Below are 15953 nucleotides of genomic sequence, written 5' to 3'. Positions count from 1 at the left end.
ATTTGAGCTGTTCTTGTCATAATATGGACTTGGTCTTCTGTATACCACCCCTACCTTGTCACAACACCACTGATTGGCTCAAACGCATTAAGATAAATAAATATACCTTCTTTTTTTAACAAGGCACACCTGTTAATTGAAATACATTCTAGGTGACTGCCTCGTGAAGCTGGTTGAGAGAATGCCAAGAGTGTGCAAAGCTGTCATCAAGGCAAAGTGTGGCTACTTTGAAGAATATCAAACATAAGATATATTTGGAATTTCTTAATACATTTTTGGTAACTACATGATTCCATATGTGTTATTTCATAGTTTTGCTGTTTTCACTATCATTGTGCAATGTAGAAAATAGTAAAAATAAAGAAATGAATGAGTAGGTGTGTCCAAACTTTTGACTGGTACTGTACAGTATATGATATACTAATAGTGTTCTATTTAATTATATTCCATCAACAGGGATTTTGATAATCATCCTAATCATGACACCTTGGTCTCAATCCAGACCAGTGTGGAATCAATGTAGAACAACATAAGTGATATGCATTGCACTCTCCACACTATGTATCTGACCTGGGTTGTCAAGGTGATGCTACAGTATATAATGTACGATGTTGGCCATTAAATGCTAATTGACAGGAAATAACAATGACTCGCGATAATAAATTAGACTAATTCACAAGTGCTAATAACAGAGGCTCACTGCAATACACAGGCTAATTTGATGACTAATAAGAAGAAATAAGCAATTGATGGAACATTTCAGAACACCACAGAAAGCTACTTCGGGGGCCAAGTTTAAGGATGTAACTTTGTTGCCATTGGTTACAGGTCTGAGAAGTCAAAGAGCAGCTCAGACCATCAACTTACTGACGAGTAAACCACAGGATAATAGAGAAATGGTAGAACAAAGAGACTGGAAGGACAATGTCGTAGGAGTCTACAAAAAACAAGACTGTCCTTTCATTTCCCTGTGCGTATGATGCCCCGAGATTGACATCATTCACTTTTCAATGAAACTGTCCAAGTAATTTGAGCTTAAAATTACAACATATGCTGAGTCATGGGTCTGGTTTCCCGCATTCAATGTTTCTTATGATGATTGTTCTTCAAGTGCAATGTTAATACCAATTGTTTGGCATAACACACAAAAGTGTCACTAGATATCACTTCACTTTGCCGCAAACTATCGGCTGTATTCAAATTACACATTCACTCTTGGGAATGGCCAACATGTCTTGGGGGTGCACAGCAACAAAATAGTTTAATTCTTATGAGGGGCCTGATTCGCAACCCCCCCCCCCCCGTGCTTCCATTGGCAGGAGGGTCATCTGCTGTGGAGGCAGAGGACTTCCACTTTGAATGAAACACGATGCTTCCTCACACAAGTAGCTCTGGAATCCCCTTTCCAAAAGGCATCGCAATCAATCCCATGTACGCACGCCGAGCTCCGATTCAGTCGAGTTCGCTCACACGACACAACCAATGAGCTCGCCTCCCCACCACATCCATAAGCGTCCATCCCCTAACTTTCGTCCCCATAAATCACTTCCCTTTGAGTCTCACACCATCATCTCTTTTGAATTCCCCACCGGCTCTGCTTGAAGAGATGCTCTTCACAATCAGCTGACAATGGGAGGTGTTTACATGACGGTCAGGCCCTTTCTCAGTCCTGCAAGTGACATGAATGGGGAAGAAGAGAGGAGGAAGGAGGGAGGAGAGTAGCCCTGAAACAGTCTGCATCCCAATATTCCATAGGGCACTACTTTTTCAACTAGAGCCCAAAATGAAACGTATGGCAATATATCGGGAATAGGGTGCATTTTGGGAATCACTAACACTCCACACACACACACTTCCACACACCTCCCCTCGCTAACGCAACAGAGCGACGTCCGGGATTGACAGTGACTAATGGTGGGATCAGTTTTGCAGAGTTACAGGAGGAAGTGTGTTCTATAACGCGGCAGGTGGTAGGTTTACACATGAGCAAATGGAAGGAGCGGAGTGGTGCACTTTATGATTACGATGCCTTTGGAGTGTAATTAATTCAATGTCGTGGTATCATTCATCGCTGATGGGGTTACACCACGTCTATACACGTGTTATGAATATAGATTTTCATCTTTGTGATTAATAAGGGAGCAGAGCTCAAAATAAATGAGAAAAGAACAACAAATTCTCAGGTTGTAAGTCAACAATTGTGTATCCTCTCTGATGAAAGACAAATTGAAGGTGTCGTGTAAATAGATAACCGTGTATTGGTTCTGACTGGAAATTAAAATGACCCACAAAATGATAGAGACACACACTTAATAGGCTAATAGCAACCTGTCAGCGAGCTAATTGTTATGATAATCTTATCTGATACATAACTCATTAAACCACATTATTAGCATACTCGCAAATTAGGAAAAAAAAACTTTAAACAAATCAGACATGTCTCTGACTTTCAGGTTCCTATGAATTTAAAGTGGAATCCGTTGTGGTGGGGAGACAAAGTTCACAGAGCTGGTGGCTGGTATGTGTGTGTGTGTGTGTGTGTGTGTGTGTGTGTGTGTGTGTGTGTGTGTGTGTGTGTGTGTGTGTGTGTGTGTGTGTGTGTGTGTGTGTGTGTGTGTTTACATTACAGAGCATCTCTTAAAGTTGTGACGACCTCCGTCTCCTTGGCAACAGCTAGAGACAGCCAAAATTCTTCAGATGAGATCAAATCTCCACTGCCCTTAAGAAACTGATCATGCATTCTAGGTGTGTTGCATACACAGATATATAGGGACTGAGCATTCAAATGTGTGTTGTCCCCTAAAACAAGTTCTCTCATTAGCTCATTTCATTTCTCCTCCACAGATTCATTGGTTGGAAGTATTATCACATCTATTTATAAAACTACTTCCCTCCCACAGTGCAACCTATTTTTTTACAATGTAAATTATTTTTTCATGACAGGACAACACTAAATGGTATAATTAAGCAATAAGGCATGAGGGGGTGAGGTATATGGCCAATATACTACAGCTAAGGACTGTTCTTATGCACAACGCACCGTGGAGTGCCTGGATACAGCCCTTAGCCGTGGTATATTGGCCATATACTACAAACCCCAGAGGTGCCTTATTGCTATTATTAACTGGTTACCAAAGTAAAAACAGCAGTAAAAATAAATGTCATACCCGTGGTATATGGGTACCACGGCTGTCAGCCAATCAGCATTCAGGGCTCGAACCACCCAGTTTATAACAGGGCATAGAGAACAATGGGGGTTATGTGTGGTCACTACCTGAGCAATGAGGCCTTTGCGGCTCCTGCGTGCGTGGTGAAAGCGTTTGATGAAGAGGGCCAGGAACTGTCTCCGGATCAGTTCCCATCCCGTGATCACACTGGAGCCCTTCCCATTCACATTGGCCACTCTCTCCACATCTAAAATGGAAGGCATACAAAATATCTGCATTACTACAGTGCGCTTTCTGTAGAATAGGATTGTATGAAGTGAATTGATAACCAACTGACAATCTGTTAGGCTCTTGGGTTTGTAGGAAGTGAATACAAATTATTTAGCTTCTCCCATAGCGTAAAAGGAACAAAAAACACAGTTATCAGTCTCCACCCAAAAGAGTAAAACAATCCCCACAAAAAAAAGCAACCCCTTATCAGTCTCAAAAGTCCAACCAAAATATTTTTGACACAAAGCATATTCAAATGGTGAACTGGCGTGTGATATTGATTTTGTTTCATAAATGGTCTTGCTCAGGGAGAAATTGCAAGATGGGAGACATGTTCTGATACTATTGAATGGTGGAAAATGAAAACCTCCTGTGAGGAATATTAATTGAAAAGGGCTGTAGGACCATTTGGCTTTCCAAAATGGCCGCTAGTGTGAAAAAGCCACCTGTATGACAAATCAGCTATCTTGGCAACCAAGGAGAGAAAGGAGCACGAATTGTCACAATGACTGACCTTTTTGCATCGTCTCCAGAGTTAATTGTCAGAGAGCAGCAAATAATGAGCCTTTTTTTTTACAGGAATGTGTGTACTGCTGCAAGACGACAAGGCATTGACTCGGTATACGTACCCTCCACTCTGCTAGTGAACTTCACTTTCATCTCGTCTTCAGCTGGATAGTAACAATAGACAGGGAGGACATAAAGAAAATGGATCATGACCATACGTTACACTTAAACATCCCTTCTCTAGTTCAGAATAGGCTTAATTACTTTTTATTTTTGGACGATAACACTTATCAAAAGTTAATGGCGTACCACTTTTCCCAGGCATTTCGTCTGAAGTGTTCCCGACTTTGGTGAGGCTTTGTCGTTGCCTCTTGGATTCCCTTGAACTTCTTGTCTTGTCTCTTACCAAAGCTGCATTGATAGCTGAAAGAATACACTTAAGATGAGTTGTTTTGGTTTAATCCGTTTTCAGTTATGAATACCATACAGAAAGTACAGCAACCTGTATTGTGGCCTATATGATGTATTATTACTAGCTGTGGGCACTAATATTAATCATTTGATATGATATTGATATCGATATGATCAAGGTATATCGTCATATCAGTTTACTCTTCTTGGGACATCACGGTGGATGGGCTTCCCATTGCATTCAAATTATTTGGGTAGGTTTAGGCTCCCAGAAGATTCACACCTGGCCCGATGGGCGATCAGCAAGTCTGGACTCTCGAGAGCAAAAGTGAACATTCACACAGTTGCAATGCTTTTTTTAATAAAACCAATACAAACTGATATCGTATCGATATTCCATATCAGGGCCCATTTCTACACACTACTGTATGTAAAAACAGAAAACCCTAAAAGGCCAGGGTTTTTAAGTAATTGTAAGATTTGAGATAAAAAGCGAAGGTTGGCTGTAGGTTGAAAAGCAAAGTCCTTTGGTAATTGATCCAACAAGGAAAATGCTGTTGAGTTATACTAAATGAGTGCATAATCACTCAAACACTAGTTCAATCAATGTAGTAGAAAGAATCATTGAAAATCAAAGCAAGACAGAAGACTCAATGATGTGTCTGTTCTAGTGTCGATACTTCATATAATCAGTCCACAATTAAACTATTTTACTAAATTGTTACATTTTAACCCCCCAAATTACAGCCAACCGCCATTTTACCTGGTATTTCCGCATCAACACCTGTGTCCTCTGCCACTTTGAGGAAAATCTGTGAGATGGAACGCAGCATAATTACCATGATATGAAAAGGCTTTTTTTATCATCATTTTTCATCATTGAAGTGACCTCTATGTGTGTCTTAAACAAATGATCGACAACACTGCTGTAATTACAAAAACAAGGACTATCTTCATTACACTGATAAATAGTCCTCCTTCCCTCCTCCTGTATTACACACACACACACACACACACACACACACACACACACACACACACACACACACACACACACACACACACACACACACACACACACACACACACACACACACACACACACACACACACACACACACACAAAATATTGAAAATACCACGGACTGACATCTCGTTTCCCTTCCTTAAGTAAATATGTGCAGTAGGTACCACCTGAATAACCTTGTTGTGTCTGTTGAAAAGGAATTATTCACACTGCCTGCCGTGCCTCTTCATCTGCCAAGAATATCTGAGACATATGAGTTGAGTTTAACAACACTCACTTGGTGGTATGTAACTACCCTTGGCATAGTAAGCATTTGGTTAGTTCAGGAGAGCGCAGTGTATGTGTGTGTCTCGCCTGCCTCATACCTCCTCTAGTGTGGTATCTGAGATGCCATAGTTGGTGACACAAATGTCGGCCATCTTGAGGTCCAGCTCTTTGAAGAGGAGGGCAAAGGTGCCATCCTTGGCCCCGCCGTAGGGAAGGATGTAGGTGATCTCCTGGCCGATGCTCTCGAGGAACACCGCCTCGGGAACATGTCGACACACCACCTTACTGACATCTATGAGCACAACATGGTGAAGAGAAACAGGAAGGATGACTTGGATGTATTGAAAAGAACTTACAGTATAATTGTTGTCCTTTATATTGACAAATGACAATAATAACATTTAAAAAATTCAACCGTACAAGTCAATACACTGCATTTAAAATCATTGACGCCAACACAAAAACGTTCTACAACTTTTTTACTTTTTCAAAAGTGAGGTGAATCGGTGTCTCTTTAAGGAGAAGTGTATCCATAATTCTTTAAATAACTGTTGAATATTTTATCAAAGTTTATGATGAGTATTTCTGTAAATTGATGTGCTCATTCACCGGAAGTTTTGGGAGGCAAAATATTTCTGAACATTACACGGCAATGTAAAATGGGGTTTTTGGATATAAATATGAACTTTATCGAGCAAAACATACATGTATTGTGTAACATGAAGTCCTATGAGTGCCATCTGATGAAGATCATCAAAGGTTAGTGATTCATTTTAGCTGTATTTCTGGTTTTTGTGACACCTCTCCTTGCTTGGAAAATGGCTTTGTGGTTTTTCTTGTTTAGGTGCTGTCCTAACATAATCTAATGTTATGCTTTCGCCGTAAAGCCTTTTTGAAATCGGACAATGTGGTTGGATTAACGAGAAGTGTATCTTTAAAATGGGATATAATAGTTGTATGTTTGAGAAATTTGAATTATGAGATTTTTGTTGTTTTGAATTTGCCGCCATGCTATTTCACTGGCTGTTGAATAGTGTGTACCGCAGGTGGGACGGTCACGTCCCACATACCCCAGAGAGGTTAATGGAACCGCTGTGTCAGATTTCAAAAAAGCTTTACGGCGAAAGCAAATTTTGCAATAATCTGAGTACAGCGTTCAGACACGAAACCGAACCTGCCATTTTGTGGAGTCAACAAAACTCAGAAATAATATTATAATTATTCACTTACCTTTGATGATCTTCATCAGAATGCACTCCCAGGAATCCCAGGTCCAACAATAAATGTTAGTTTTGTTCGATAAAGTCCATCATTTATGTCCAAATACCTCCTTTTGTTCGCGCGTTCAGTCCACTGCTCCAAATGCAGGGAGCGCGTGCAAATGTCACGACGAAAAGACAAAAAAAGTTCTATTTACGTTTGTAGAAATATGTCAAACGATGTATAGCATCAATCTTTAGGACGTTTTTAACATAAATCTTCAGTAATATTCCAACCGGACCATTCCAATGTCTTCAGAAAAGAAAAGGAACACAGCTAACTCTCACGTGAGCGTGCACCTCTAAGCTCATGTAATTTTCTCACTCATCAACTTCCAGGCCCTCTTGTTCGCTCCATATTCACAGTAGAAACATGAAACAACGTTCTAAAGACTGTTGACATCTAGTGGAAGCCTTAGGAAGTGCAAAATGAACCCTAAGTCACTGTATACTGGATAGAGAATCACTTGAAAAACTACAAACCTCAGATTTCCACACTTCCTGATTGGATATTTCTCAGATTTTTGCCTGCCATATGAGTTCTGTTATACTCACAGACATCATTCAAACAGTTTTAGAAACTTCAGAATGTTTTCTATCCAGATCTACTAATAATATGCATATCCTACCTTCTGAGCCTGAGTCGCAGGCAGTTTAATTTGCGCACGCCTTTAATCCGGACGTCAAAATACTGCCCCCTACCCTAGAGAAGTTTTAAGGGTCATATTCAGAGTTGAGATACAGTTGGTTTTTGAGTTTTTCAAAAACCAGCACCATGACATGTATGGAAGATATTCGAGATACGCAAGTGGATATGAAATTATACATTCCAAAGAGATACTGGAATTGCCATATCTTGTTAGATCCTCATCATCATGATATCTAAAGAGCAAATCTCAAAATCAAACGTATTGCGCTTTTTATAGGGAATAGGGTGCCATTTGGGATGCACAGCCCAAGAAAACACCATCTACTCCATTGATCACATAGATAATTACAGCTGCTCAACCAAGTGAGGCTTTGGCTTTATGAGGAAGTCGGAAAGTGGATCGGCTTCACATGAGTTACACTTTTGCCTTAACAACCTCTTAAACGTAAGGGGCCCTATTTGATTTGTTTTATTTGGTGTGACTTACTACCATATATGGGCATACAAATTTATAAGGGCAGCCCAAGCTGATGACCTCATTTCAAGATGGCTGCTACCGACATTCTGGTTAGCATTGTGAAGCAGAAACAAAATAAACATTGAATACGTTGATACACACCGAAAGCCGGGACTTCACAGATCATTAGGATATCTCATTTGTCTGCCTGTGACCTATCGTTATTGATCACCAGCCCCGAGAGTCAATATTTGTATTTTACACAACGTTTTCAAACAGCAAACATCTTACAAGGTAAGCTTTGATTTGAGGTATAGCTACATAGGGTGATTCTAAATGAATCCTTAGGTTGGAAGGAACAATGTTTTTTTGCCAATGTTATCTGATGATGTATGACTTAATGACAACATCGAATGGCCACCGAGTGACTAACTTTGCGCATCAAAAATATGATGTTGCCTGCTTACGCGCTGTAGGCATCCATTACACAGGGGATTGGCTGCTATGGCACCTTCACAGTCTTGTAGCCAATGAGATAAGTTTTCCAGGGATATGCAGTTGACCTGGGTGGGACAAACCAAGGCCTAGAACCTTTTATGCGTAATGCTAACTATTGCTACCTGGCTCAGAGATGAGACGCACTGAGCACGCTAGATTACATTATATTGTAAACAGATTTCATGACTTTAATTTCATCGCTTTAGCATAAAAGATGGCTGCTCAAGGAGGGAAAAAGGTCAAAATGAAGAATATCGAACAGGAACCTAAAAAGAAAGCAGCTATGAATAAGTATACTGCAATAGAAGCTTTGAATAAAATACTGGAGTCGGACTCGGATCAGGGGAACGATTTGGTCAACGAGGATTTCGACTCAGCAGACGAAGATTGCTTTCTAGAAGGATCCACTTTTAGATCTGTAAGTAAATTATTTTCATGACTTTAAATAGCTAATTTACGATTATGTATTTATGTATTTTATGTATTTATGAATTTATGTATTTTACGATTATGCTTTTTATGCTTTGGATTTAGTTTACATAGGCCTATGTAACAACTAATTTCAAAGTTAATGTTATAATTATAAGTAGTTATTGTCTATGTTTCGTATTAGTTCACTGTTTGCTGTTCTAAGTTTCATCCTTGTAACTTTGGAGAGGCCACTAAACTCTCATGGCCATTTTTTATTTGTGGTTCTCACCTCTGCCTTTGTCTCCAAGGTATTACTGTTTTCATTGTGTGTGTCCTTCACACCTTCTGTGTGAGTCACTGTAAAGATAAAGGGTATGATTGGTGTTTTTTCTTTACAGTAATGTTATTTTGTAAATTTAGTCTTACAACAATATATCCCTTTATTTTATTCACCACAGAGTGGAGGATGCAGAGGTTTTGGATGATGACATTTGGGAGCCACCCCACCCCAGCAAGTGACCCTGCCGGTCAAGGTCTTCACCCCCCACTGCTATGATAATCACCCTGTCTGATGGTTCTACATCCACCACTCGACAAAGACCCCACTCCTCTATCAACCCCCCCCCCCACTGCAGTTTCAATATGCATCCACTACTCTGCAAAGACCCCACTCCTCTTCAACCACCCCCACTGCAGTTTCAATATGCATCCACTACTCCGCAAAGATCCCACTCCTCTTCAACCACCCCCACTGCAGTTTCAATATGCATCCACTACTCCGCAAAGACCCCACTCCTTTTCAACCACCCCCACTGCAGTTTCAATATGCATCCACTACTCCGCAAAGACCCCACTCCTCTTCAACCACCCCCACTGCAGGCCCTGGCACCACTCACCTCTCTGCAAGTTCATCTGGAGGTGTGGGGCAGGGAGGAGATCTAGGCCTCAACAGAGAAGAGGGAGAGGCAGTGGAAGCAGCAAAACAGAGGGAGATGAAACTGAGGACAGGGGGCTTACGGTCCTTGAAAATGATCAGGAGCCAGAGCAATGGAAGTTTCAACCCAAACTACCCGAATGCCCACAGTTGGTGAGTGATGAAACATACATCCCTTTACAGCTGTTTCAGCTTTACTTTACCATCTTTGTACTGGAAACACTAATTAGTATTACCAACAAGTATGGGAACAAGAAGCTGCAGGGGGGAAGGAAGCTGTCCTGGAAACCTGTCACCATGGGTGACATGCTCAACTACATTTCCTTGGTGATTTTCATGGGACTGGTAAAGGTATCAAGACTAGTTGACAACTGGAGCAAGTCCCCACTCTATCAGTGCTAGCTCCCCACCTCCATCAGTGAAAACTGATTCTTGGCCATCAACCGTACTCCTCACATGAGTGACACACAAAAGTATCAGGAGAATGACCAGAATAAGGGGACTGCAGGGTATGACTGTCTTGCAAGAGTCAAGCCCCTTCATCATGACATGGTGGAGCCATGCAAAACTTACTTCCAGCCTGCTCAAAATCTATATATAGATGAGTGCATGGTTGCCCCAAAGGCTAGAATTGGCTTGAAGCAATATATGAAAACTAAGCTGACCAAATGGGGCTACAAGCTCTTTGTTCTAGCGGATTCAGTCTCTGCCTACACATGGAACTTTTTCATCTATGAAGACAAGACGATCACACCCGCTGGGTAGGGCCTTAGTTATGACTCTGTCATGCAGCCGATGGACTTCTCCTTACTTGGCACTGGGTACGAGCTCTTTGTGTACATTTTTTTTACTAGTCCCATGCTTTTCATGGAGGTCTTGAAAAATAAAATAGGGGCTTGTGGCACCATTTGCCCTAACAGAATCGGTTTCCCCAAGACCAAGGTAAACGACATGACAAAGACATCGGAGAGGGGACCATATGTTGGATCAGGACTAACAAGCTGCTTTTTGTGAAATGGTAGGACACTAGGGAAATAACCATGCTCACCACACAGCATAAGCCATGCAATAACGACCATGTCTCAAGGTGGGTGAAAAATGCCAATGGGGCATGGTTGAGGAAGAATGACCCCATTCCTGTTTCTGTGAAGGACTACAATGCCAGCATAGGGGGTGTCGACCTATCTGATGCTCTGCTACCAGGTCCTCCACAAGACCAGGAAGTGGTATAAGGCTTTTTTTTACCACTTTGTGGACATTGCTACAGTAAAGGACTTCATTCTCCACAAGTAGATGGGCAACGCAAAAGGTCAAACCCCTCTCTCCCAGTTGGCCTTCCGAAAGCAGCTGGTGTTGGAAATGTCTGAATTGGGGTCCCAAAGCAACCTCACAACCATCTCAAGACGCCCCACTCAAGGTGAGCGCCACTATCCAACACACATGCCAAAAGACTTTAAGGAAGAACTGCACGCATTGCACAAAACACGGGGGAGAAAAAGTGTGAAATGCCAGATCTTCAGGCTGAAATGCCAGTTCACTTTTTGTTTCCTGGCAGAGAGGGACTGCTTCAAAGACTATCATGACATGCACAAGCTATGGTGAAAGTGAAATCTAATCATCTACACCTGGGATGAGGTAATACAGTATTTTAAGACATGAAGGTCAGACAATCCAGAAAATGTCAAGAACTTTGAAAGTTTCAATTGCAGTCACAAAAACCAAGCGCTTATGATGAAGCTGGCTCTCATGAGGACTGCCACAGGAAAGGAAGTTACCTCTGCTGCAGAGGATACATTCAGTAGAGTTACCAGACTCAGAAACTATAGAACAAATAAATGCTTCAGAGTTCAAGTAACAGACACATCTCAACATCAACTGTTCAGAGGAGACGGTGTGAATCAGGCCTTCATGGTTTAATTGCTGCAAAGAAACCACTACTAAAGGACACCAATAATAAGAAGAGACTTTCTTGGGACAAGAAACACAATGGACGTTAGGCCGGTGGAAATCTGTCCTTGGTCTGATGAGTCCAAATTTGAGGTTTTTCGTTCCAACCGCCGTGTCTTTGTGAGACACAGAGTAGGTGAACAGATGATCGCTGCATGTGTGGTTCCCACTGTGAAGCATGAGGAGGAGGTGTGATGGTGTGGTGATGCTTTGCTGGTGACACTGTCAGTGATTTATTTAGAATTCAAGGCACACTTAACCAGCATGGCTACCACAGCATTCTGCAGCGATACTCCACCCCATCTCTTTTTCTCTTAGTGTGACTATCATTTGTTTTTTTAACAGAACAATGACCAAAAACACACCTCCAGGCTGTGTAAGGGCTATTTGACCAAGAAGGAGAGTGATGGCGTGCTGCATCAGATGACCTGACCTCCACAATCACCCAACCTCAACCCAAATTAGATGGTTTGGGATGAGTTGGACTGCAGAGGGAAGGAAAAGCAGCCAACAAATGGTTAGCATATGTGGGAACTCATTCAAGACTGTTGGAAAAGCATTCCAGGGAAGCTGGTTGAGAGAATGCCAAGAGTGCCAGCATGTGTGACCCGTTTAAGGAAACAAGGCGTATGTTGCAGATCACTACTTCACAGGAGAGCCGCTTGAACATAAACTTTTTTCTTTATCAAAATGCGTTTCTTTGGCAGAAATGCCATCTCGAACATATGAACTTTCATGTGCCTTAATAACAAACTTGTACGCCTTCTGTAAATAGGAATAAAATTGATTATGAGCCTAGTTGGTTTAGCCACAGAAAAAGTCAGCAACCTTCCCGCTAGCCATGATTGGCTGAGATAATGAGTGGGCTGGACATGCCTAGAGTTGAGTTTGGATTGGTCTGCCATATAGCACGCTTCTGTCTATTTGAGCTTGTCAGTATGTGTAGGTAATCCTGTCTAACACGGTTTACATTTTTTTTATTACGTAGTAAAATTGCATATGTGTTGCTCTCCACTTTCTGGAGGACCGAGTTTTGAAATCAGTGGAATTCTATGCGGAATTCGTAGCTAAGGAGATGGAGAAAACACCTGTCTCTGGATTACATCTTCAAACTAAGGGCAACCATGGCATCTTTGACAAGACACATCCATCTATAATGTATATGGGTAAGATAGTCTAGCTAGCTACATTTTCAGATATTACACATTTCTAATTTTGGCAGAAAGTGGTTTCATTTCAAGTTAACCTGTTGGGGCTAGGGGGCAGTATTTTCACGGCTGGATAAAAAAACGTACCCGATTTAATCTGGTTACTAATCCTACCCAGTAACTAGAATATGCATATACTTATTATATATGGATAGAAAACACCCTAAAGTTTCTAAAACTGTTTGAATGGTGTCTTCGAGTATAACAGAACTCATTTGGCAGGCAAAACCCTGAGACATTTTCTGGATACCTGATGTGTTGAATTACCTTTAAGCCTATGCCATTGAAACACACAGGGGTTGATTAATGTTTTGGCACTTCCTATTGCTTCCACTAGATGTCACCAGCCTTTACAAAGTGTTTTGAGTCTTTTACTGTGAGATCTGACCGAACAAGAGCTTTGGAACGGTGATGGCCGATTAGACTCTGGCGCGCGAGTTCATGTTGGGTACCCTCGTTCCAATACGTTATAAAAGAGAATGCATTCGTCCACCTTGAATATTATTCATGTTCTGGTTAAAAAAGGCACTAATGATTTATGCTATACAACGTTTGACATGTTTGAACGAACGTAAATATATTTTTTCCCCTCGTTCATGAAGTGAAGTCCGGCGGGCTTAGATCATGTGCTAACAACACGGAACTTTTTGGACATAAATTATGAGCTTTTTTGAACAAAACTACATTCGTTATGGACCTGGGATTCCTGGAAGTGACATCTGATGAAGAGAATCAAAGGTAATGGATTATTTACATAGTATTTTCGATTTTAGATCTCTCCAACATGGCCCTTTGTCTGTATCGCAAAGCGTATTTTTCTGGGCGCAGTGCTCAGATTATTGCAAAGTGTGATTTCCCAGTAAGGTTATTTTTAAATCTGGCAAGTCGATTGCGTTCAAGAGATGTAAATCTATAATTCTTTAAATGACAATATAATATTTTACCAATGTTTTCTAATTTTAATTAATTAATTTCTGGTGCTGACTTGACTGCCGGTTATTGAAGGGAAACGATTTCCTGAACATCAACGCCATAGTAAAACGCTGTTTTTGGATATAAATATGAACTTGATAGAACTGAAAATGCATGCATTGTCTAACATAATGTCCTAGGAGTGTCATCTGATGGAGATTGTAAAAGGTTAGTGCATCATTTTAGCTGGTTTTATGGTTTTGGTGACGCCTGTCTTTGAATTGACAAAACATTACACACAGCTATTGTCAATGTACTCTCCTAACATAATCTAACTTTATGCTTTCGCCGTAAAACCTTTTTGGAATCGGACAACGTGGTTAGATTAAGGAGATGTTTATCTTTCAAAGGGTGTAAGATATTTGTATGTTTGAAAAATTTGAATTTTGACATTTATTTGGTTTCAAATTTGCCGCTCTTGAAATGCACCTGCTGTTGATAGGGTGCACCACGGGTGGCACGCTAGCGTCCCACATAGCCCCAAGAGGTTAAAGTGTACAGTTAGCTAATTAACGCTAGTTGGCTGCCTTCCTAGCTAACATTACGTGTATGACCTTATTATTCGTATCTCAGAGCCATTTGCTTGGCTAGTTATATTCTAATGTTAGCTAGCTAACATTGAACCTGGCTGGTTAGCTACCTGCAGATTCATGCAGGGTAGTAATGTCATGAGTTGGGATTGTGGTTCATTGTTAAGCCAGTTAACAAAAGAGCAACTATTTTGGGTGCGTTAGCATATTCAGTCTGGCCATATACTCCTAATTCAGAGCACTCTCGTCTGTGTGCCATAGCGCAGAATAACTGATGAATTTAGGAACGCTCAACACCTGTTGAATATGGCCGGTGTCAGTAAACGTTAGCAAAAAAGCGTAATTAAATTGTTGCCAGCAGCACAGTTAGTTACCAACGCTCTGGATAACATGAAAACAACCTAACCAGCTCTGCTAGGGCGAGTAAAATGGTCAGAGTTTGTGTCGGGGCTAAAGCTGAAGAGGGTGTGAACAATGCTAAATGGGTGTAGACAAAGGAGAGCTCTCCAGCAGGTACCAAAACATTCAAAGGCCATTTTCGCAAAAGTGAGGTTACAAGTTAATCAACTTTCAAGGGAGAATTACTTTCCCATTGTTCCTCAAATGCAGTGTATGATAAACCATTTTGTAGCTTGTGTCTCTGCTTTTATCCGATGTAAAAAACACAATTTCAACTTTTGCTACATAAGGTGGTTGGTCACATTGTGGGAACTCCTTCAATACTGTTGGAAAGACATTCGTCATGAAGCTGATTGAGAGAATGCGAAGAGTGTGCAAAGCTGTCATCAAGGCAAAGAGTGGCTACTTTGAAGAATCTAAAATCTAAAATATATTTTGATTAGTTTAACACTTTTGTGGTTACTACTGTACATTATTCCATATGTGTTATTTCATAGTTTTGATGTCTTCACTATTATTCTACAATGTAAAAATAAAGAAAAAGCCTGGAATGAGTACTGTAGATGTGTCCAAACTTTTGACTGGTACATCTGTATGGTTTTTAAGTAGAACATTGGCATACCCAGACAGTTCTACACAGAGGATATGATTGAATATATCCTTGGAAAGCTCCCTCTGTCATATTTGTTGTGTATATTTTTTAGACGGTTTGGATATTGATCAAAATGAAGCCATGACATTGTATTCATGCCCCCCCCCCCCCACACACACACACTCACACAATCAATCAATCAAAATCCAGTCTTTCTCCCTTCATGATAGGTACAATCCAGGCCCCCATCCCAGCTCCTTGATTCTTGATCATCACTCCAAGTTTAAAAAAAAATGATTTGGAAGAAGACCAAGGCTGCCTTATGACTGATTGGGACTACGGTCGACACCTACTCTGGTTGGGACTGACACTGGTCGGGCAATCAGACCCACTAGCCAGTGTCACAGATTTCAGAGAGAGAGAGAGAGAGAGAGAGTGGACTAGAATA

General features: G+C 41.0%; 1 protein-coding gene across 2 annotated transcripts in view; it reads right to left on the bottom strand.

Annotated features, from left to right (window-relative positions):
- Positions 1–15953, bottom strand: part of LOC106577627 (phospholipid-transporting ATPase ABCA1) — a 230701-nt gene that overhangs the window by 103640 nt on the left and 111108 nt on the right. For both annotated transcript variants that reach the window (XM_014155904.2, XM_014155905.2), the window contains exons 25-29: positions 5748–5941; positions 5119–5167; positions 4254–4367; positions 4067–4108; positions 3275–3414 (exon numbers count right to left, since the gene is read on the bottom strand). In XM_014155904.2, the coding sequence (XP_014011379.2) occupies positions 3275–3414; positions 4067–4108; positions 4254–4367; positions 5119–5167; positions 5748–5941 (539 nt within the window). The remainder of the gene's footprint in view (positions 1–3274; positions 3415–4066; positions 4109–4253; positions 4368–5118; positions 5168–5747; positions 5942–15953) is intronic.

The sequence above is a fragment of the Salmo salar genome, chromosome ssa18, assembly GCF_905237065.1.
Source record: "Salmo salar chromosome ssa18, Ssal_v3.1, whole genome shotgun sequence".
Classification (NCBI taxonomy): domain Eukaryota; kingdom Metazoa; phylum Chordata; class Actinopteri; order Salmoniformes; family Salmonidae; genus Salmo; species Salmo salar.
This window is presented reverse-complemented; position numbering and strand designations above follow the sequence as displayed.